This window comes from Pempheris klunzingeri, chromosome 11 (assembly GCF_042242105.1).
Source record: "Pempheris klunzingeri isolate RE-2024b chromosome 11, fPemKlu1.hap1, whole genome shotgun sequence".
NCBI lineage: Eukaryota > Metazoa > Chordata > Actinopteri > Acropomatiformes > Pempheridae > Pempheris > Pempheris klunzingeri.
The window spans coordinates 864,997-886,455 of NC_092022.1; the positions used below are offsets into that span (position 1 = coordinate 864,997).

Consider the following 21,459-nt stretch of genomic DNA (forward strand, 5'->3'; position numbering starts at 1 on the left):
CAATTAGAAAGTAAAACACCAGTCACAACCATTCTAGCCGACAGAGGAGATCTGGAGAGAGAATTTAACAAAGAAGAAATCTGAGAAAAGAGCGGGACCAGATGGTCTTCCAATAGATCTAAATATATAAAAGATTCCAAAATAAACTGCTAACACCACTTTTAGAAATGTTTCTTCCACCCTTTATGAGCAGTGCTTTCATTGTTTGTTTGCAGGTCAATCCTCTAACAAGTGTGAAAATATGAGACCAACAAGTTTGTTCAACTCTGACCATAAGATCATTTAAGCTTTCAGCAAAACATTTACGGACACTGTAGCCAAATATCAATAATAAAGATCAAAATGGATTTATAGTGGGAAGGCAGGAGTTCCATAATCCTGCATCCTGGTTCCAGGTCGTCATGGAGACAGTACTTAGATGTCATCCAGGCCCTGACTCTCTGATTCTGAGAAACAGTAAGAGCTTCACCTGTGTGTGCCCTACAAGCTGGCACAGGAGAAAATATCGTTCATTACTGGATGACCTTTACGAAGTGCTTCCATCCCTCCAGGCAGAGTGAGAGAGAGAACGTTAACATGAAGTTTGGGCTGGTAAAGTAGGTAGTAGCAGTACGGACACTGCAGGAGTTCAATAACTCCAGGAGGTGTCAGTAATGCAACACTAAGCTGCAAGCTGCCGTTAAACAGCGAAGAAGAAGAAGAAGAAGAAGGCGTTGTTGTTATTCCGTTGCGCATGCGCAGTGATATGAAAGCGGGAAGTGGCGCCAAGCACAGACAGGTCCACAAAGCCTGTCAGGGCTGACTGCACTGTAGCATGTGGCCTCTGTGGCTAAAGCTGTCCTCTGTCTTCTGACCGCCGTTCACCCACTGTGACAGCGTTTGAATTAAGCGAGGAGACACACGATGCCTTCACTTTCTCTGAATGGAGTGACAGTGAGCTTTCCTTTTCCTCCATATGACTGTCAGAGGGACTACATGAGCAAAGTGATTGAATGTCTTCAGAAGGTGAGTAGTTACTAGTGACGGCTGGAGTCTTCCTTTTTGAGTCGATGCTTCAACTCAGCAGCACAGTGACATGGTGTTAGCGAGAAGTTTAGCAGCTCTAGATACCACAACAGACATACAGACAGACAGACAGTCAGTCTTTATTTATATAGCATCAATTCATAACAGCATTATCTCCAGACTCTTTCCATAAAGAGCAGGTCTAGACCAAACTCTTTATTTAGAGAGAGACCAACGATTCAGGAATTCAACATTAAGGATTCAAGAATCCCCACATGAGCAGCATCAGATATTATATTAGGACACAGTGGAGGAAGAACTCCCCTTTAACAGGAAGAACTCCCCTTTAACGTGAAGAACTCCCCTTTAACAGGAAGAACTCCCCTTTAACGTGAAGAAACCTGAATTCATCCAGAATTGGGTGCAGCGCACCCCCCTTCTTTGGAATGAAGAAATAAGAGAGCAGAAACCCAGATTTCCCCTCCTTCACACTCTGAAGCAGCCCCTGGCTTTAGAGAGAAGAAGTTCTCCCTCCAGACTGTGAAAGCATCACTCCTGCCTGTCACCCCTGATGGTGGTTGTAGACACCGATATGTTAGAACAAGGCTCCAGGCTGCATATTCCAACATTTTGGTTGGCGTGCTGTGGTGTGCTTTGGTGTGGGTGATGGGGCGTGCCTGGAGGCCGAACATGATGCAGAAAGTACAGTTAAGTTTTGTTTCCACCTGTTTCTGCCTCTGAGTAGGTTTGACATTCAGGATATATTTGTCAAGATCATCAGATATTGTAGATTCTTCTGTTTGCTTCTCTCTAAACCTGCTTTTTCTTTATACCAAAAATACATATAATCAAAGGATGTGTTTGTGCAATATGCTCTCTATTTTTTTGTGTATGCATACATCAACTCTTTAATGGTGGCATCAAATAATTCCTAAATCACGGACTCTTTCACAGAGCACTGGTACCCTGCAGTTTGTGTTGAATGCTTAGTGAAACTCACTGAACACGGCAGAGGCCCATCTACAATATTTTTCCACCATCGGGCCCATCCCTAGTAGTTACATGTAATGTTACCAATGGAAACACTATAATGTGGGAAACACCAGTTTTTACAATGTTTTTCAGCTGCAATTGGAAACAAAAGTGAGCGCAGCCTTTATTGGGAGTGAGAGCTCCATCGTCTTTTACAGTACAAACACAGTTTAATGATGTGTACAAATGTTGCTGTTTTTGTCCCAATCAACAATGATTTCATTTAGAAAAGGGCTTTACTCCCATAATTACCTCACCCCTAAACACACCTTCGAGCGCAGCAGGAGCTGTATATGGAAAGGTTTAGAGAGCTTCTTAGTGGATCACCACATTACAGAGAGGAGCAGAACAAGCTAAGAATGTGTGAAACATCTGGTAATGCGATGAAAGCAGTATGCATGTCATGTTTGTTTCAGAAGGTGAATGGTGTTCTGGAGAGTCCCACAGGTACTGGTAAAACTCTGTGCCTTCTCTGTGCCACCTTGGCCTGGAGAGAGCACTTCAAGGACACCATCTCTGCCAGCAAGATAGCAGAGAGGCTGAGCGGTGAGGAGATGTTCCCAAAGACACCTCTGTCATCCTGGGGGTCGGCTGCTACAGACGGCAACACACCAAGTATGTTCAGATCATTTCATCCACACAGCCTAGTGCATTTCTTAGGGACTTTCTGAACACTTTGCAGTATAATGCAATCCAGTATAACCTTTAGCCTCTAGGTAGGTAATTTGTTCATAACAACAAATGGAAACAATCTAATACCAGCAGTGACGACAGTCTGCAAACTCTTCAGTGCTGTGAGTGTGGAAAAATGCAGTGTGCAGTGCTGATGAACTGGAAATGTTTCAGTTATTTGTGAGAACTATTCCTCAGTTAATTAAATGTGCTCAGCACTTCTTGGAACTCTTCAAAACACTTCAAAACTATGTATGTAACTACATAACTAACGATTTTGTGTTTTTATTGTCTTCCAGCCTACTACACTGATATTCCCAAGATCATATATGCATCCAGGACGCACTCTCAGCTTGCACAGGTTATCAGTGAGTTAAAGAACACTTCATACAGGTAAGAAATATTCAGTTGAGATTATGTTTGAGGAGTGTGAGACTAAGCTTCTTTTGGAATCGTCAGTCACAGATTCACTTGGACCTGTATGAAACGCTTTGACCACATTAAAAATGTTGACTCAAAGGCTTCAAAGTGTTACTGTGGAAGTGAAATATTCTGAGGCCTGTTCTCAATGCTTTTACTGCAAAGATGAGCTGAGTTTTGAGTTTTTTAAACCCGTTCTGATGCCTGTCTCTCCCCTGATTCAGGCCAAAGATGTGTGTGTTGGGATCAAGAGACCAGCTGTGTATCAACCAGGAAGTGATGCGTCAGGAGAGCAACCATGTTAAGGTAAGCAGGCTACAACATTGCTCAGTTCATTCTGTGCTAGAGTTTGTAGTACTTAGTGTCTGCTATGTTTGTTGCACCTAAAAATACCAAGACACGTTCCATATATGTGCAAACGTACCGGATCAAGTGTTGTTACTGGTCTTTAAAGAAGTAGACAAACACAAAGAGTTCTTTCTCTGGCATGAAGGGAGATTAAAAAAAAGTGGCATTGAACCAGTATGTACAGAGCTGAATGTGTTCCTGTTTTTCAGGTCCACATGTGCAGAGCAAAAGTTTCCACCAGGTCATGCATCTACTACAATAACTTTGAAGGTAATGGTGTAACACTTGGAAGAAGCACATACAGAAGATATGAGTAAGGTCTGAAAAGGCAGACGGTACCACAGACGGTACCACAGACGGTACCACAGACGGTACCACAGACGGTGCCGCAGACGGTGCCCATGTAAAAGTAGCTAAATGTATTCTATTTGACATTTGCCTGTTTAACGTGTAGAGAAACACGTTAAACAGGCTTCATGTAGTATTTAAATGCCAGTACAACAGAAAGATTAGTGGATCATTAATGGGGGGGGGCATAGATGGTTTGTCCAGCAGCGTTTAAAAAAAGCAGCACTGGCTTGTTTGCTAAATACTTACTTTCTCCCTGTGTGCAAGTCTTTAAAGTCCTAATATGTTTCCTCCTTCAGAAAAGAGCTCTGACAGAGACTTGGTGAATTCTATCGTCGATGTTGAAGACTTAGTGAAATTTGGCAATAAAGAAAGGTAGAATTTCTGTCTTCATGTTCACCTACTTGTCTTTTCAGCTAGCACATCACTGCCCTGTCCAGTCGAGCAGAGCGTATGGCTCCCACTGTGTATTATTCAGGAAAAGTGTAATTAAATCATTGTAAAATATGACTTTGAAACGTGACAGAAATACTCCTTTAACCTGAGGGGGCAAGAGAGTTTCTGTTTGACTGACATAGTTTTGTAATTATTTAGTAATAATGATAACGACGCGCTTAATATTACTATTGTTGTTGTTATTATAAAATAAATGGTGTATTTTCTGTAGACTTCACATTTATTTCCAGGGATTCTTCCAAGGTTATCTAATGACTTTGCTCTTGTGTTGTTATGTCATTGGTGCTACAGAAAAGTTCCCCTTCAAAGGCAGTAATATGAGTCTTTTTTTGAATGCATTTTGTACATTTCATTTCAACATTTTTCTGCAGGGCCTGTCCTTACTACCTCTCCCGTTCTTTGAAACAGCAAGCAGACATCATTTTTATGCCGTACAACTACCTGCTGGATCCAAAGGTGAGCTGACTAATGGATCATATTGCCAGTGATGATTAGAGATAGCTCAAGTCCTGCTTTAGTACTTTAAAGAAACTAAAAGATAAGAAGAAGCTCAAATGTTCACGTGACATCTGCAGTCACCTGCATTGACACAGGCACCACAGTTCTGAATGGTATGCTAACCGATGTATAGTTAGTGATCGTGTAGAATTTTACCTACTGACATAAAGCTGACTGAGTTTTATTTAACACTTTTATGTTTCCTACATAGTTCTGTGTCCCTTCATAATTTTGATGTCTTCAATAATAATCTATAATGTAGAAAATAATGAAAAAGGAAAAAATGAATGAGAAGGTGTGTCCACACTTTTGACTTTTGACATCCAAATGAATGCTGCTATTCTGTTCTCTCCCTTTTGTTCTTTAGAGTCGTAAGGCACACAACATCGAGCTAAATGGAGCTGTGGTCATATTTGATGAAGCTCACAATGTGGTAGGACATAATTACTCTCTGTGACTATCATCATTTATTCAGACTTCATAGAAGGTTGTATAGGATCCATTAAGCCCCATTACTGATGGATGGATAGAAAAACAATGTGTTCTTACCATGGGATGATGAGAGTGACCTAATTTCTCCAGCTGCTCTGAAGATGCACATCTGCACAGGTTTCATCCCAATCAAAGTTTCTACCTGCACTTTTGACTCTAATGCAGAGAGTGAATGGAGGTGTCTGTCACCCTGGCAGCACATGGAGGCTGGGGTGGGTGTTTTCTTTTAGGGCTCTGCACAGGCACCACACCATAAATAGATTCCTGGTGGTTTTAGTCACCCACTTCAGAGCCCTCCTGTTCTGGGCCAGTTTGTAATGTTTCCAGTCAGGATGCTTTCTGTGGCTCCTCTGTCAAATTGAATGTGGTAATTCTGCCCTCTTATCTTAAAGAACACCTGCTGATATTCATGACATGTGGTTCAAAAACCGCACACATTATTTTTCGCACGCCTTGCATACAGCATACTGCTCTTTTAGCCCCCTTTCTGAACACTCCAGTTTAACCCTTGTCTCTCTAGGGTGCCCCTCCCGCCCAGTCGGCTCCCAACTCCCACATCAGCTCTGCCTTCCCTCAAGGGGAAACACATTAGCCGAGCAACATGTTAACAACAGTTTCAGCAGACTGACCTGCCAAATAAACAGCAAAGCAACACAAAACACAGCAGAAGTTACAGCTCCCACATGTGAAGGTGGGTCACAGACAGCCAGTCTTCACTCTCTCAGATGGTGGGAGGACATGAAGACTGGACAACAGGAATACTTGTGTGCTCTGCTTGTACCTCTCACATTGTATTTCTATAGCTAACACTAGCGAGATAACAACCGTGGCAGAAAACAACGTGGGTGCAGGTTTTCAGTGGATGGGACCATCGGTCTGCTGAAGGGCTGAAATAGGACAGATGGAGCAGGAGAAAGGGAGAGGAAAGTCTTCTGTCATTGTCTGAGCGTCTCTAGACACACTGGGGACACACTTTTATGTAACGACATTGAATTTTGAGATATAGTGATAAGAAAATGTCTTTATGCCATCATGTGACCATGAGATCTACTGCGATGTTGGATTTGACTTGACAGTTGATCAAAGGGAACCTAAAATGTGTTAAGCTCATCTGGGGGCACTCCTGCTTTTGTATGATGGCACTGTTGATGTGTATTCCTCAGGATTCATGACCATGACAGGCATGGCTATGGTATCTCTTATAGCTGTTTCTCTTATCTGCAGGAGAAGACTTGTGAAGAAACCACATCATTTGACCTGACTCCCTATGATGTGGCTTCAGCCATCACTGCTATTGACAGGCAGCTGGTGGAGCAGGCTAAAGATGCCAGCAATCAGGCTGTTGCTGAAGACCTCAATGTAGACTCCCTCAGCTCTGGTCAGAATGATGAGTTTGTTTTTGTTTTTTGTTTTTTTCAATCATTGAGGTTGCACAATGGGGTGGGGGGTGAATTTATAGTATTTAAAAGTTAACATATCTAAAAGTTATAAATAAATCTATGTGTGTACTTATATTTTGTTTCAGGTTTAAAACCTGATATTACCACCATTGCTAAAATCAAACGTAAGTATTCTTAAAGGAATGATTGAGATAAATGAGCCTTATTTGAGGGCTTCCCATGATTATCTCATGATACATTGAGCTGTGTTCTCTGTGGTTCTCTGTGCTTTGACAGAGATCCTGCTGGACCTGGAAACCGCCATCGATTCCTTTGATGTTCCAAGTGACAAAGGCATCACAAAACCTGGAATGTACGTGAGAGTGTGGTGGTAGATAGTAAGCTCTACTAACAGTTCCAAGTCCTTCTTTTTAACACCTGTTCGTAAACAGATGTGCTCATCTACTGGTTACATCGCCAGATTCCACAAACCCCATTCCAGTCAATGACACGTCCTCTTAGACGCACACACATTCACACCTTGACTTCTATGACTCTAATGACTGACTAAACATTTAGGCTGGGTTTTGAATGTCAGCATTTGCTGATGCCAACCAACTTTTGCACTATCAACAACTGTCAAAGTAGTGAAATTTGCCCGGCCAATATCACGTTACATTTTCACATTTAAATAATTAATGAGACAGTATGTTATTATGTCCTCACCATAGATATAAAACCCAATGCAGGCCTCCAGACTTCCACTGATGATGACAGTGCATGCAGGGAGAGGCTGAGCAGGCCAGCGAAGGAGAACAAGCACCACTTCAAACCACAGTGGTGGAAGCAATACTCAATGTTTGACTGAAGTAAAAGTACTAATACCACACTATGGAACTAGACTGTTACAAGTAGACTTCCTATCTAGAACGTTTACCGATGTAGAAGTGAGTGTGAAGCCCTGCTGTGGTGTAACAATGTACCCTGCCCCTTGTTTGTACTGGAAAATAGAAAGAAAAGCATTGATTCTGATGTCAGATAAGACATAGCATGATGTCAGAGAGGCTATGAAAATAGGTCATTAGATTTAAATAGCACTTTTGTCATGTTATCTCATTCATGTACTCCTGGGATACAGACCACTGGGTCTGACGTGGGGTTAACTCCAAAATCCATTCATCAGACTCAGAATAGAAAAAGTCATAGTCAACAGAAAGAGAAACACATTAACTGTTGAGTTAGAATTTAATATGACCATAGAATGTTTCAGGCCTTCTCAAATAAAGTTACTCTCTCCTCATGAGAGTGAACAGAATATGTCAATCTGACCTCCACAGACGTGGCTTCTCCTGTATTGTTTAGTGAGGCAGATAGACAGAATGTACCAGACAGACCTTGATTGTAGTGCTTTTGTTGTGCAAAACATATTCTGAAGTTTGATTATAGATACACGCCTTGCAACCATCATCCAACTCTTAGATTACTATAACATCACTACAGGAACGTGCTATCTGTGACGAACCTAAACAGTTAACCAGAAATGGTTACGTACTTTATGATATCCAACAAGCATTTAAACATGAGATGTTTGGAAACAGAAACAGGACACACCAGAGGGACACACACACCAGAGGGGGCTCCTCTGACCGGCCCCTCGGGGTCCGTCATGAGCCCAGCGCTGCGAGTACTTTACCTGTGACCTGTGACCAGAATAAACTGCTTGTGAGACCAGACTGAAACCCTCCGTTGAATTCTTGGGCTGTCAATATAAGAACTGGGCGAAAAAGTTTCTTACATTAACCATTATATTAAAACTCTGGTGGCTATTTTCTTTTTAACTTGCCACAGAGATTTACTGGATTTTGAAACACTGTTGATAACCTTCTCTGTCTGTCTGTCTCAGCTTCATCTATGAGCTGCTGGAGAGAGCCCACTTGACCTACAGCAGCAAAACGGCAGTCTACGAAGCCCTGGAGACGATCACTGGATACTTAACGGGACGTCAGTATCGCTTGATTACTTCATATTTTTGACAATTGTTTTAGGATCTGCTGCGTTTTCTGGTGTCACACGGGGGCTCGTGTCTGCTGGCTGTAGCATCAGACCCTGTTACAAGGGAAGCAGACTTTGTGTTAATATCTATGATGCTTGGTGCTTATTTTGTGAAGACCTTATTTTCATCATCATCTTGTTGCTGTTGTCAACATCATCTAGATACAATTTCAAAAACTTCCTAGGTATATACATGTACCTACATACGTGTAAAACTGTATATATAGTTTTAATTAATTATCTGTTTGGTGTGTGGCCTGAAGGAGCTACAACTTCATCTCCAATATCCCTGTGGAGTCATTTGTTTGTGTGACTCATTTCTCATCAGAGCCAGGAATATTCCTGAACACAAGTGGACTGCAGAAGCTGGCTAATATCATACAGGTGTGTTACGTGCTGAGAACATTTTTGCAATACACTCCTCCTCTTTCTCTCCAAGAGTGAGATGTTCAGATGGATCTCATGTCTCTGTTAAGCACAGCTGTGGCTCGGAGGTAGAGTGGGTCGTCCATCTATTGGGAGCTCTGTGGTTCAATACCTGGCTCCTCTGAGTCAGTATGTTGAAGTGTCCCTGGGCAACTTGCCATTTTATGATTTACAGAGCTGGAGTCAGGTTGTGGTTAGCCTAGCTTACCATAAAAACTGGAAGCAGAGGGGAAAAGCTCTGGACAGTAAAAAAATATATCTATAACACCTCAAAATCTCTCTGATGGAGCTCTTTGTTAAAATAAATAAATAAATAAATAAAATCGTTCCAGTTCGAGATGTGTCAATGTCAATATCAATGACATAAAAACTGCTGACATATCACAGCTACGTATGTAAGGGGGACGCTCAGGAGGCAGAAGTGCCTTGAAGCGCTGCCTGCACTCATGTTAACCAGTGGGGCTGGTCACACAGGAGGTAACACTGATTTCCCTGATTGTCAGTGAGATTGATCTTCTCATGTCACTCTCTGGGTAGAAAGCAAACAAGCACCTTTCCTAGTTAGTTTCCACAAGGTTTCCTGCTGTACATTGCTTCTGAGGTTTTACTAAAATGGTAGAAGACATCATTAATCCATTCTCTACACAGTACGTTTCAGTTTATAGTGCCAATACTAATTCCTCCTTTCCTTTTCTTGTAGCTGGTGTTCTGTGGTGAACCATCAGAGAAGGACAGACAACAGCAGATGGAGTACAACACTGCTCATTTTAAGGTGCTCATTAAAGGCCACACACTTGTTATGTAGCTCAGTATACAGTGCCATCCACTATCTCATCAGTCTCTGCTGCTCAGGTTCATATCCATCGAGACACGAGCCACCTCAAGAAAAAACCAAGCAGTGATGTGTGGGCTTCATCAAAGAAACAAGGTAATGAGTGACTGACATGCTGTCACAGTCCTGACACGCTTACAAAACTGGAAACGATAGATACTGAATATCTTCTGAATATATTTTTTCTAGTTGTTTAGAGTGTAAATCTTCAAGACTTAACACTCTGATAATACCCTCTCTATTAACTTCTCAAAGTCAACTGACTGCATTGTCATGAAATGTTCTGAGTGGATATCACACCCAGAGCTTGGTTGAACCCAGTGGAACGTTTAGTTTCTGTTTGACCTGCCCATGCTCTGAGTAAACCCAGTCCAATAATGTGTTTCTTTGCCCCTTGTAGGCAACATTCTGAGTTACTGGTGCTTCTCTCCAGGCTTCAGCATGCAGGAGCTGGTGAATCAACAAGTTCGCTGCATAATTCTGACCAGTGGGACCCTCTCCCCCCTGTCCTCATTCACCTCGGAGATGAGGATGTAAGTTACCTGTTATCTGCCGCTCCTCTAAGCACGTTTTACCTGCATACCTACATGACTTAACTGCTCTGGGTGGTAGATTTGCTTAGCTCAACATTGAAACTAGTGCTACTACTGCTGTCCGTTTCTCAGTCTCTTTTCACTCTAAGCAAGCGTTCCATATGACTCTGAATACCAGGCATGGCGTGTAACTCCTGTGGCGGTCATGAAGAATGAAAAACAACTTGCTGCAGTGCCAAGACTGGATTTCTGTTTTAATGTCTCGTAATGCAAATGTGCATTAATGATGAAATGACCACACATACATTTACTAAATTAGCAGGTGGCGTGGAGACGTCCACACACGTCTACCGCTCTGAACCTGTCTTGTTCTTGTGGGATTTAGATTTAGATTTACTTTGAGATTGTGTAGTACAAGGCTACATCTAGAGGTTCCGTGGATTTTCTCTGGAAAAACACAAACTGTTTTACTGAACTGCGTAGACTGGCATAAGAATCAGTTGTTAGTATAAAAAGGCTGTCCATAGAATTACTGTTGAGTTACTGTTTTGCCTGACAGATCATTGTGCTGTTGTGATTTGTTCAGTCAGTCTGTCTGGCAGTCCAACATGTTGGTCCACAATGAAATTGACACAGTACACTTAAAACTGCCAAAGGACAGCTGAGCCTAATAAAATGCAGTCTCAGCTGGACAGCAGCAACTGGCAATTGCCAAGCTGGCGGAGCCAAAGGCAGCCAACTTCAGTCAGTATACATCATCATACTGACTCCAGTGTCCTTGTGTCTTTAGGCGGACCGCCGTCTCTTTATTTGCTGCTCTGCATCACAATTGGCAATCACACTATTTCTGTAATGCTCCTAATGAAACAATTTCATGCATGTCATTTATATTCATTCACTCCCGAATCTGATTTATCTTTTTAACATTTTGGCTGCGCTGTTTGTGCAACTAGCTTGTTAGCTTTAGCAATAAGTCTGCTCAGCCTTGTTGAAGATTACACTCATGCTCAAAGAGTAAACTGGCAGAATGCACTCAGGATGCGTAGCTAGACAGGCAGGTTGGCTGTCTAGTCATTTCATGCAGCCCGTCTGTCACATTGTAGTGAATCTCAGGAATGTCTTGAGGTCATTTCTTCAGATTTGGCACAAGGGATAGATCTTCTGTGCTGTTGGGTTTCAGATGTTTTAGGAATTTGTTGTTCTGCTTCAGCCAAATCTGTTGTTATTGTAGTAATTGTAGTTTTCCTTGCTGTTGGTGCAGAGAATTCCCAGTGATTCTGGAGAATGGCCACGTAATTGAGAGGGACCAGATCCTCGTTAGCGTCATTGACCAAGGCCCAGATAGAGTTCAGTTGAGTTCAGCGTTCGACAGAAGGTTAGTATTCTCTTCTACACTTTACAACACATGAGTAGTTACAAACAGGTCGCACAGAGAGTTTCCCACAGTTCCTTATTATTTACCAGGTGTTACTTTAAATAAAACAAATCATCTTTCCTTCTGTGACAGGTTTGTTCCTGAAAACCTGGCATCTTTAGGCAACACCGTCGGTAAGATATAACAATTGGATAATTGTACAAAAAATGTTATCAATCAATCAATCTTTATTTATATAGCACCAATTCACAACAGCGTTATCTCAAGACTCTTTCCATAAAGAGCAGGTCTAGACCAAACTGTTTAATTAGAGAGAGACCCAACGATTCAGGAATTCATCATTAAGGATTCAAGAATCCCCACATGAGCAGCATCAGATATTATATTAGGACACAGTGGAGGAAGAACTCCCCTTTAACAGGAAGAACTCCCCTTTAACGTGAAGAAACCTGGAACAGACCCAAGCTCAGTGTGGGCGGCTTCTGTCAGGGTCCATGTTGTTTCCTTTCTGCACAGAAGGGATGATTACAGCAACACAAACTTGTTTCTGTGTCCATGCATTTGAAGACAGACTTGAAGTGAAGAAGTAATGAAATGATCTGACCCCCCCCCCCCTTGAGTCCAAATTTTGGATTTGGACTCAAGGATAAACTGTCCAGTCAAAGACTAAGGTCACTGTCCTGACCTCACATAACGTGTTTTTGGCCATATCTCAAGAGTTCATATCTTCATTATGCTAAAATGTAAACACAAGTGTCTGATAGGATAAGCTGAAGAAGTGATGAAAAGGTCTGCATGACTAATGACATGACTCGGGAAGGACTCAGCCAGACCTTTCTCAGTTCTTGACTGAGATGAATGGTGACTGGCAGCACTGGGTGGCACATGAGTTTGAAAATGAGGCCAGCAGAGTAGGAGATTAGCATCTTATAAATATGATATACAGTAAACACACAAGCACCATCAAACTTTGTGCTCAGTATTTCACCACTACTTGTCCTATTTTCACTGGATTCTTCTCCTCGTCATTTTGAATTGTGTCTGTATATATTTCTGTCTTGATCACCACATGAATGTCTTGGTTGCTTTATTCTCTCCTCAGCCAATCTGAGCCGAGTGGTTCCTCATGGCCTCCTAGTGTTTTTTCCCTCCTTCCCTTTAATGGAAAAAACGCTGGACTTCTGGAGAGTAAGTGGAGACTGAACAGAGCCCATTGCAGATTAATAGTATTGTACTATTATCCTTTCATTAATTTATTTTGGGTGTTCCTGAATATTGCTGGATGAAAGTACAGTGCCCATAGAAGATGATTGTACCCTGTCACAGTCCTCCATGTGTCACCTTACACTCAAACGAAGTAAATTAAGTCTAACTTCTTTCCAGCTGTACGTACACATTAGAACCCTCAACATCAATGTAAACACATATTTTTAAAAATCTGAGCTGTTATTAAAACTTAATTAGAAAAATATGTGCTTTTGGCCCCCACCTGACATTGATCGGAGTGGTTTAGATTACTTTAGAATTCAGGGCACTGATCACCTGTCATGCCCGTTTTCGTAATTCTGAGAATTGTTGCCTTTTATTTCTTATGTAAATGTTGTAAGGCAAAATGTTTAGATAGAGCTGGGAAACTATTTTTGGAATGGGTTTGATATCAGGCTGTAGTCAAATGACTATTTCAAAGGGGCTCTTGTTCTCTTGTCAGGCTAATGGACATGCAGATCGAATTGAGAATGTGAAGCCCATGTTTGTTGAGCCTAAAGGAAAGGGCAACTTCACTGAAGTGAGTGGTTTTTTTTTTTTAATTAAATATCTACATGCATGACTATGACACTGGACAGTTCTCATGAGCTGGTCATAGTGGGAGCACCGATCATAGCTGATCCTGTCTCTGTCTGTTCAAAGGTTATTGATGGATATTACAACAAAGTCAATGATCCAGCAGTCAAAGGTGGAACCTTCTTTGCTGTGTGTCGAGGGAAGGTGAGGTCCCTGTATGTTCTTGGAGTCTATTTACTGTAGATAAATAAAGCATGTTGCCATGTATTTGGATATTTATGAGAAACTCTCAGGTCTTTCGTGGCCCCATCACCTTTCCTCTGCCAGCAGGCAAAGCATCTGTTGGGCTTCATATTTAGATAAACCCTAAAAGGTGTAAGCTTACACCTCAGCAAATGTCGACCTGTTTCAGGCCAGCGAGGGTCTGGATTTTGCAAACACCTTTGGTCGGGGTGTCGTCATCACCGGCCTTCCTTTCCCACCCAAGATGGACCCTCGAGTCATCCTGAAGATGCAGTTCTTGGATGAAATGAGGAGGAAGAAAGTGCCTGGCATGAAGGTGAGAGGGAACTGCTGAGTGTCACTGAACAGTCTTGTGTGGTGTTGTGTCACTCACTGTGTGTGTCTGTGTGTGTGTAGTACCTGTCTGGTCAGGAGTGGTACAGGCAGCAGGCCTTCAGAGCTGTGAACCAGGCCATCGGGAGAGTCATTCGTCACAAGGAAGACTATGGAGCCATCTTTCTGTGTGATCACAGGTCAGACATGATCAGGCACCTCACAGAACTTTAGGCCTCATGTAAGAGCCATTCTATGAACACCTTTGTTCTTAAGTGATGCTCTTTTCTGTTTCATTAAACAGCTTTCAGTTTGGGACTTTTGGTTCAGACAAAACAAGGAATTTGGTGACCTGTCAAACAAGTCATGAACAGACATAATCCAGAAGGCAAAAAAATCACAATGACTTAATCTGAGTGAATATGGAGTTTAAATACCCTATTTTGCAGATATCAACTAAAGTAAAAATAAAAAACTCAAATACAATCAGTACAAAATGAATTCTAACCCATTCAAGTAGCAGCAGTGTTTTAAAGTTGATTCTCAAGCATCTGGGGAGCCAGTGAAGAGAAACCAGCATATGACATACGTATGATATAGATAGCTAGCTGGCTCAGCTGTTTGGTAATAATGTTTGTAGAACAGGAGGCCAGAATAGAGCAGACTTATTGGTTTTTTAACTGAAGGAAGGTTTGAGCCATCCAGCACACAGCAGTCCACAAACCAGTGGGCAATGGCACGACGGCTACAGCCACTTCTTTGACGTCGTCTATGACTGCACTTTTATTTTCAAACTCAGTGCTTCAGTTGCACATTTTTGCACAAGTAATCTGTGGCAAAGATCAGGTTCCTCGCAAGAATGGGATTTGTAACAATCCAACACGCCTAAATGAAAACAATCAATCAGAACCAGGAAGCTCAGCTTCTTCATTCACATGACCAGATGGCAAGCCACGGCCGTTCTTCTCAAACAAAGTTCATGTGTACGACTATCTGATTAGAGTGAGGCTTTCCAGTTTCAGTCCCAAGTATGGGTCGAGCTTTTCATTCCACCAAAATGGCCACTTCTATCCAAACATTAGTACTACAAGCACTACAAATACTGATACCGATGCTGATAATAACAAGAGTGTTAATGTGACTTTTCCCACAGGTTTAAAAACTCTGATGTCAGGGCTCATCTTCCATCGTGGGTCAGGCCTTATGTGCGTCTGTATGATGGCTTTGGGAATGTGGTCCGTGATGTCTCGCAGTTTTTTAGGATTGCACAGAAACTGGTAGGTTAACAAACATTGGGTTGGCTGGCCAAACACATAGCATGTTGTCTATTGTGACGCCCGTGCACAGCAACATAGTTACATTAGGTTTTTGTATTGTAAACACAGAAAATATGTATTTGGAAAGAATCAACAGCAACAAAATACATGTGTCTGATGGACCACCACAGGTATGAGGTCCATGAGGCCAAGTTGTAGAACAAGGCTTTGGGTGTTCGTACGCCACTGCAAGTCATGATAGCAGGCAGGTCAGGTGTCAGAACACTGACTGTGGCCTCCACAATGATGAAGCATGTGACGTATGACACGTGAACTTCAGTACCTCACTAACATGAGATGTCTGACTGACAGAGAAGTTTTATTAACCAAAACTAATTTGGAAAAACAGTGCTAGATGGTCCATCTGGGGAACCAGCTCAGTGTGCACTCCACCTCTGACTGAACATCCAGGCAGTGACGGTGGGCACAGTTTAATGGAGGGATTTCTTTCAGTTCGCCATGTTTATAAAGTCAATACTTCAACTGAAGCCATCTTCTTCATCAACTTCTTAATGCATTGACTGCGTTGTCAGTCAGCTTATGCTGCCTGTTTGTTGTGTTTGGATGAGCCAGAGGCCTGTGGTAGAGAAGAAGGCTGCAGCACAGAGCTGTGGGACCGTGTGTCTACCAGACAGTCAGCCCTCTGGCTCCACTGCCTGCTTATCCTCCCAAAGCTCCTACACCACAAAGGCCAAGTTGCTGGACACCCACCTTCCCAGCCTGAAGAGGAGGAGACTCAGTGAGTGTAAAGACAAAGGGGCTGTTTCCACACCGCCTTTTTAAAATCCTGAAACATTTCATAGAGGAAAAGTTGGTCCTTAATTGGTTTTTTGTCCGGTCTTTCTGATTAGACGAACACACTGGACTCAATGGGTTTGCCAGGATGTGTACTGAGTATGAGTGTGAGGTGCTTGAGAACCAGAGGAGACCAGCCAACCTGCTGGACGCTCTGGAGCAAGGGGACCTTTGCAGTGCAGAAGACGACGGTGCTGTTGTGGGAGAGGAGAAGGTAGCTTGTTTTCTCTGTTTTACTGGTTAAGAAGAGCAGAAAGCTCTCTTTCACTCTCTCTTTAACATTAATTAGCTTGTACCGCTCAAAGGAGAGGGTTTGTAGAAAAAGGCCTGGTACAGATTCCTACTTTGTGTGACATCCCATGTGTGGAGTGGGTCAGTACTATCACTAGAACTGGTGCCATGAAACAACAATGGTACACTCTGACGTTTTATTTCTTAGAGGACTGTATTTATTTGATCAATTGTGCATTGTCTTTTAAAGGCACATGGTTTGTCCACGCTGTCTCTTCAGCATGACAAGAGGGTGGATGATGAGCTGCGTGGAGGGAAACGTAAAATCAAAGTGGTCAAAGAACAGGTAGATTTTAGTTTGGGTGATGTTCCGTTTCATATATTGTGTGTGTGTGTGTGTGTGTGTGTGTGTATGTTTTCCAGAGGCACATTCCAGGTTTGGTAGAAGTGACCTGTCCCCTTCCTGCCATCACTAACCTGTTACCATGGCAATCGGTATACAGTACCAGACAAACGTTTGGACACACCTTTTCTTTATTTTATTCTTTTCTAGATTGTAGATTAATATTGAAGACGTCAGAACTATGAAGGAACACATGGAGTTATGTAGGAAACAGAAAGAAAAGATTTTAGATTCTTCAGAGTCGCCACCTCGTGTCACCTGCAGTGGGTTTCAGTTAACGTGTGTGCCTTGTCAATAGTTAATCTGTGGAATCTCTTTCCTTCTTACTGTGTTTGAGACCATCCCTACAGCCCTGTTCGACTACGGTTCTAATCCATATTATGGCAAGAACCACTCGGCTAAGTAAAGAGAAATAACGGTCCATCACTACTCTAAAACATGAAGGTCAATTCATCTGGAAGATTTCAAGAACTTTAAATGTCACATGACCTGGCCTCCACAATCGCCCACCTGAACCCAGCTGAGATGGTTTGGGATGAGTTTGACTGCAGAGTGAAGGACGAACGGCCAACAAGTGCTCGGCACCTCTGGGAACTCCTTCAAGGCTCTTGGAGAACCATCCAGGTGGCCTCATGAGGCTCACTGAGAGAACGCCAAGAGTGTGTAAAGCTGTTACCAAAGTACAAGGTGGCTGATTTAAAACATTTTCTGTTTACTACATCATTCCAAATGTGTTCATAGCTTTGATGTCTTCAATATCAATCTGCAATGTAAAAACATTAAATGAGAAGGTGTGTCCAAACTTTGGACTGGTACGGTATATTCATTCATACTTTTCCCATTAATATTACAGCATATATGTTACTTTAACATATTCTAGCCAAATCTTCTGTGATAAACTGTTATATTATTTGTGTAGCAGATATCTTTTGATTTTTATATCTGTAAAAAAACATTGTACATTACAAATGTGAGCAGTACATATTTCTCCGTCCTTGTTGAAGAAAGCGGCCATGAAGGAGGATGTACCTGAGGAAGGTAAAGCCAGCAGAGCAAAGAACTTCCTGGCCGAGATGAAGAAGTCACTGAGCCAGGTCACCTTTGACAACATCGTACAGGCTCTGCAGACCTACAAGAAAACGGACAACATGGACGCCTTGCTAACGGAGACAGCGGTCTTAACTGAAGACGCTAATACTCACAGTCTACTCCGGGGTAAGTCCTCCTCTGATAACCTCACTGTCTCCACTGCAGTCCTCTCCAAAACGCCATGGGACACGCAAACAAAACATTCAGTGAAGCACCAAGAAGCTTGTTACTGGAAGAATGCCGTAGCTCTACAGCTCACAGTGGAGGAGGAAGTGATCTTTAACTAATAGATCTCTAATGCAGTGTGTGCTCTGTGCCACAGGACTCTACCAGTTTGTTCGGCCACATCACAAGAAGAAGTTTGATGAGAAGTGTCGGGAGCTGACCGGGCAAGGCTGTGGATACAAACCTGATCACTCACTGGGGAAGGACAAGAACAAAGCGCTGCTGCATGGTGGTAGGGGAACTCACCAGAGACGTGCTGTGTAGTGCAGATGAAATAATGCCTTAAATGTATTCTCTTTTTCAAATCATGCATTGATGACAAACATGTGTAAACCTTCATAGATTATTATTATTATAGAGAATATTCTGCACAATATCTTCGCACTTTGACTCCTCTCTACTTCCCACATTCTAGTCACCACAGTGGGGGCTTTTTAGCAAACGTTCACTTACACGACCTTATGGATGTCAAAATATCCATATGATTCCAATATTTCTTTGAGTACCTGCCTTTATTGTTAGCAAAGCTCTGTTTAGGGACTAAAGTTTTGAGAGGATTCAAACTGTCCAGCGGACAGACTGGTCCTGCTTGATATGTTTGAGTCAGGCATTAGAGGTGAGACATGACCAAAGGTTCAGGGCTTATCTGTGTATTAGCAGAAGAAATCTGAATGTGTTTTGTTGTCTTACAGCTGCAGAGCGACAGCCGGCTGTGGCTCTGACCTCCTCCAGTGGGACGCCGACCTGCAGCCAGCTGAACGTACAGCAGCTCAACAAAGGAGGACAGCATCTAAACCAGCAAGGGTTAAGAGAGCCTCTGGCTGGTAGGACGTTACATCCTTCACTTTTGAATTCAGTATACGTGAAGTATTCAATGCACCTGCATCCATCCACCCATCCATCCACCCACCCATCCATCCATCCACCCTCGGTTCTCTCCTCCTGTATCAGGTTCTGTCCACGCCACCTTTCTGGCTGATGTGAAAAAAGCTCTCGGAGCAGGAAAATCAGCTCAGCTCTTTCAGGCCCTTCACAGCTACAAGAAGACCGACAACTATGAAGACCTGGTGACGACTGTGGTGAGCCTACTCACTGAGAAGGACGAGCACTTCAACCTTCTAGTCAGTAAGTGCTTTCACATCCCCACACATATTCACAGTTACACTTTAGAGAGAAGAGGGATTTCTTGTCAGCGGTTCACGCTATTCATTCCATCCTTCGTCTGTCTCTTTGAAGGATTCGGCATGTGTGTCCGCGCTCACCATAAAAAACAGTACAGAGAGATGTTGGATGCTTTGAACGGACAGTCAGTTCCTGCTGCTGCTGCTCCTGCTGTGAGTGAAGACCAACAAAGACACGGTAAAGAACAGCCCGTTGTATTCTAGTACAGTATAAATGTTTATCTTTTGTTCATCTTGCTTGTTCATCTACTTGTTGGATTTTCCTCTAGGGAGGGTCAGTCCAGCCAGGATATATCAGTAGTTCATTGTTGTTGGTAGCACTGCTCCAGAGTGTGAGAGCAGCCTTCCAGTCTGAAGTCAGTCAGCACAGCAGTAGAAGCTACCAGTGCTAAGCTCAGCTGAACAGCTAGAAGCTTTGAAGCACCCTAGAACAGTTTAGACACAGTTGTCACCAACCAGAAGCTGAGTAGAATCAAAAGCTCTTGACTGAAGAAACCAAAGAGTCCTGCTGGTTACTTGTATTCAGGCTTTTAAACGGTGGGTCAGGAGAGGACCACAGTCTTGTTCAAAAGAAACAAGTGATGAACATCGTACAGCTGTTATTAATGCTTTCTTATAGACGACACATTTTATGAAATGATCAAAAACATCATGCGATGTAAGAAATGTGAGCATCTCTCAATGCTTACTGACTTGCTGTCTCTCTGCTTCAAGTTCCTACTGAAGATGTAAATCTCTAAATGTACATGTCAGTGATGAACAGTGCGGTTCAGGGATGTGACAGTGGCACTGGAAATGATGTATCGAGCTTTGATACACACACACACATCAATCTATCGATCAATCTTTATTTATAGAGCGCAAGTTCATAACAGCGTTATCTCCAGACTCTTTCCATAAAGAGCAGGTCTAGACCAAACTCTTTAATTAGAGAGAGACCAACGATTCAGGAATTCATCATTAAGGATTCAAGAATCCCCACATGAGCAGCATCAGATATTATATTAGGACACAGTGGAGGAAGAACTCCCCTTTAACAGGAAGAAACCTGGAACAGAACCAGGCTCAATGTGGGCGGCTTCTGTCAGGGTCCGTGTTGGGTTGAGGTTGGACAGAGAGAGAGAGAGAGAGAGAGAGAGAACACAAATGTACTAGCAGTGACTTTAGCACTAACACACACGTCATGTAACACACGTCTACTTGAATATTGTATGTGCAGTACTGTTTTTCTGACTGCTGCAATAATTCACCATTCTACTACAGTGCAATCTCTGTTCTATTTGTATATACTGCGCAGCTTTTTTATTCTATTCATATGATATTCTACTTCTACAGGCTTATCTAGTTATCTTTGCACTGTTGTTCTTGTTCTTTGCTGCTGCAAATTTGCAAATTTCCCCAATGTGGGAAAGGTTCATCTTATCTTATCTTGTTACTCGATACATTCACTGATACTAAAGATATAGAAGATTTCAGGCTCACTGTGTCCTTTATGGATATATGGAGCTTCTTTATGTAACTAAACAGCCGGTCATCTGAACTGTGAGTCCTTACAACTTCTTTTACATGTTTTCTCAGCTTCATCATCACCTACTCTGAAGACACAATGCAAGATTTCCAGTTTTTTCTCAAGCAGCCAAAAAAAGTAGAAGGTGAGCTCCAGGAACATCGTGTGTGTGCTTCAGGAAGTTCCTAACTGCTGCAGTAATCTGGGGGGGGTGAACCCCAGCGCTGGATATGATGTCGGGGTGCAGACTAAACGAATGAAGCAGAATTCAGAGTTAGATTCAGCAGCAAACTGAAACATCTGTGGCTCCGAACAACAACGACATCACCCACAGTACGATCCTGTGTTTCTCCCTGGGGAGATTGTGACACTGCATGAAGCAGACAGTGGGTCACTGAGGGGGCTTTGTGGTGGAACTAGAAATGAAATCTGCTCTGTATTAGATGAATGTCATGAAGTGAGAATGTAATATAAATATGAAATAAATGAAATGTTTTTGTTTCTCCG

At 42.5% G+C, this 21,459-nt stretch overlaps 1 protein-coding gene across 1 annotated transcript; it reads left to right on the forward strand.

Annotated features, from left to right (window-relative positions):
* Window positions 1-900: 900 nt before the first annotated feature.
* On the forward strand, window positions 901-21,454 carry rtel1 (regulator of telomere elongation helicase 1). The gene is made up of 33 exons (XM_070840133.1): window positions 901-1,005; window positions 2,454-2,652; window positions 3,009-3,102; window positions 3,354-3,435; window positions 3,687-3,747; window positions 4,125-4,200; window positions 4,653-4,737; window positions 5,147-5,212; window positions 6,496-6,649; window positions 6,797-6,835; window positions 6,948-7,023; window positions 8,554-8,651; window positions 9,031-9,086; window positions 9,829-9,900; window positions 9,981-10,056; window positions 10,361-10,493; window positions 11,755-11,868; window positions 12,001-12,041; window positions 12,971-13,056; window positions 13,577-13,654; window positions 13,777-13,854; window positions 14,063-14,209; window positions 14,290-14,405; window positions 15,359-15,482; window positions 16,095-16,260; window positions 16,373-16,530; window positions 16,798-16,893; window positions 17,955-18,165; window positions 18,362-18,496; window positions 18,957-19,088; window positions 19,216-19,389; window positions 19,501-19,623; window positions 21,024-21,454. Exons 1-33 carry the CDS (start codon window positions 904-906, stop codon window positions 21,092-21,094), a joined length of 3,519 nt encoding a protein of 1,172 aa, XP_070696234.1. The 5' UTR covers window positions 901-903; the 3' UTR covers window positions 21,095-21,454.
* Window positions 21,455-21,459: the final 5 nt, after the last annotated feature.

What these genes read in the sequence shown, in the direction of transcription:
- rtel1 (XM_070840133.1), top strand. Translation starts at nt 904, where the DNA reads ATGCCTTCACTTTCTCTGAATGGAGTGACAGTGAGCTTTCCTTTTCCT. An exon ending in TGATTGAATGTCTTCAGAAG is followed by an intron (nt 1,006 to 2,453) that starts GTGAGTAGTTAC and finishes TGTTTGTTTCAG; the next exon opens with AAGGTGAATGGTGTTCTGGA. An exon ending in ATCTTTAGGCAACACCGTCG is followed by an intron (nt 12,042 to 12,970) that starts GTAAGATATAAC and finishes TTCTCTCCTCAG; the next exon opens with CCAATCTGAGCCGAGTGGTT.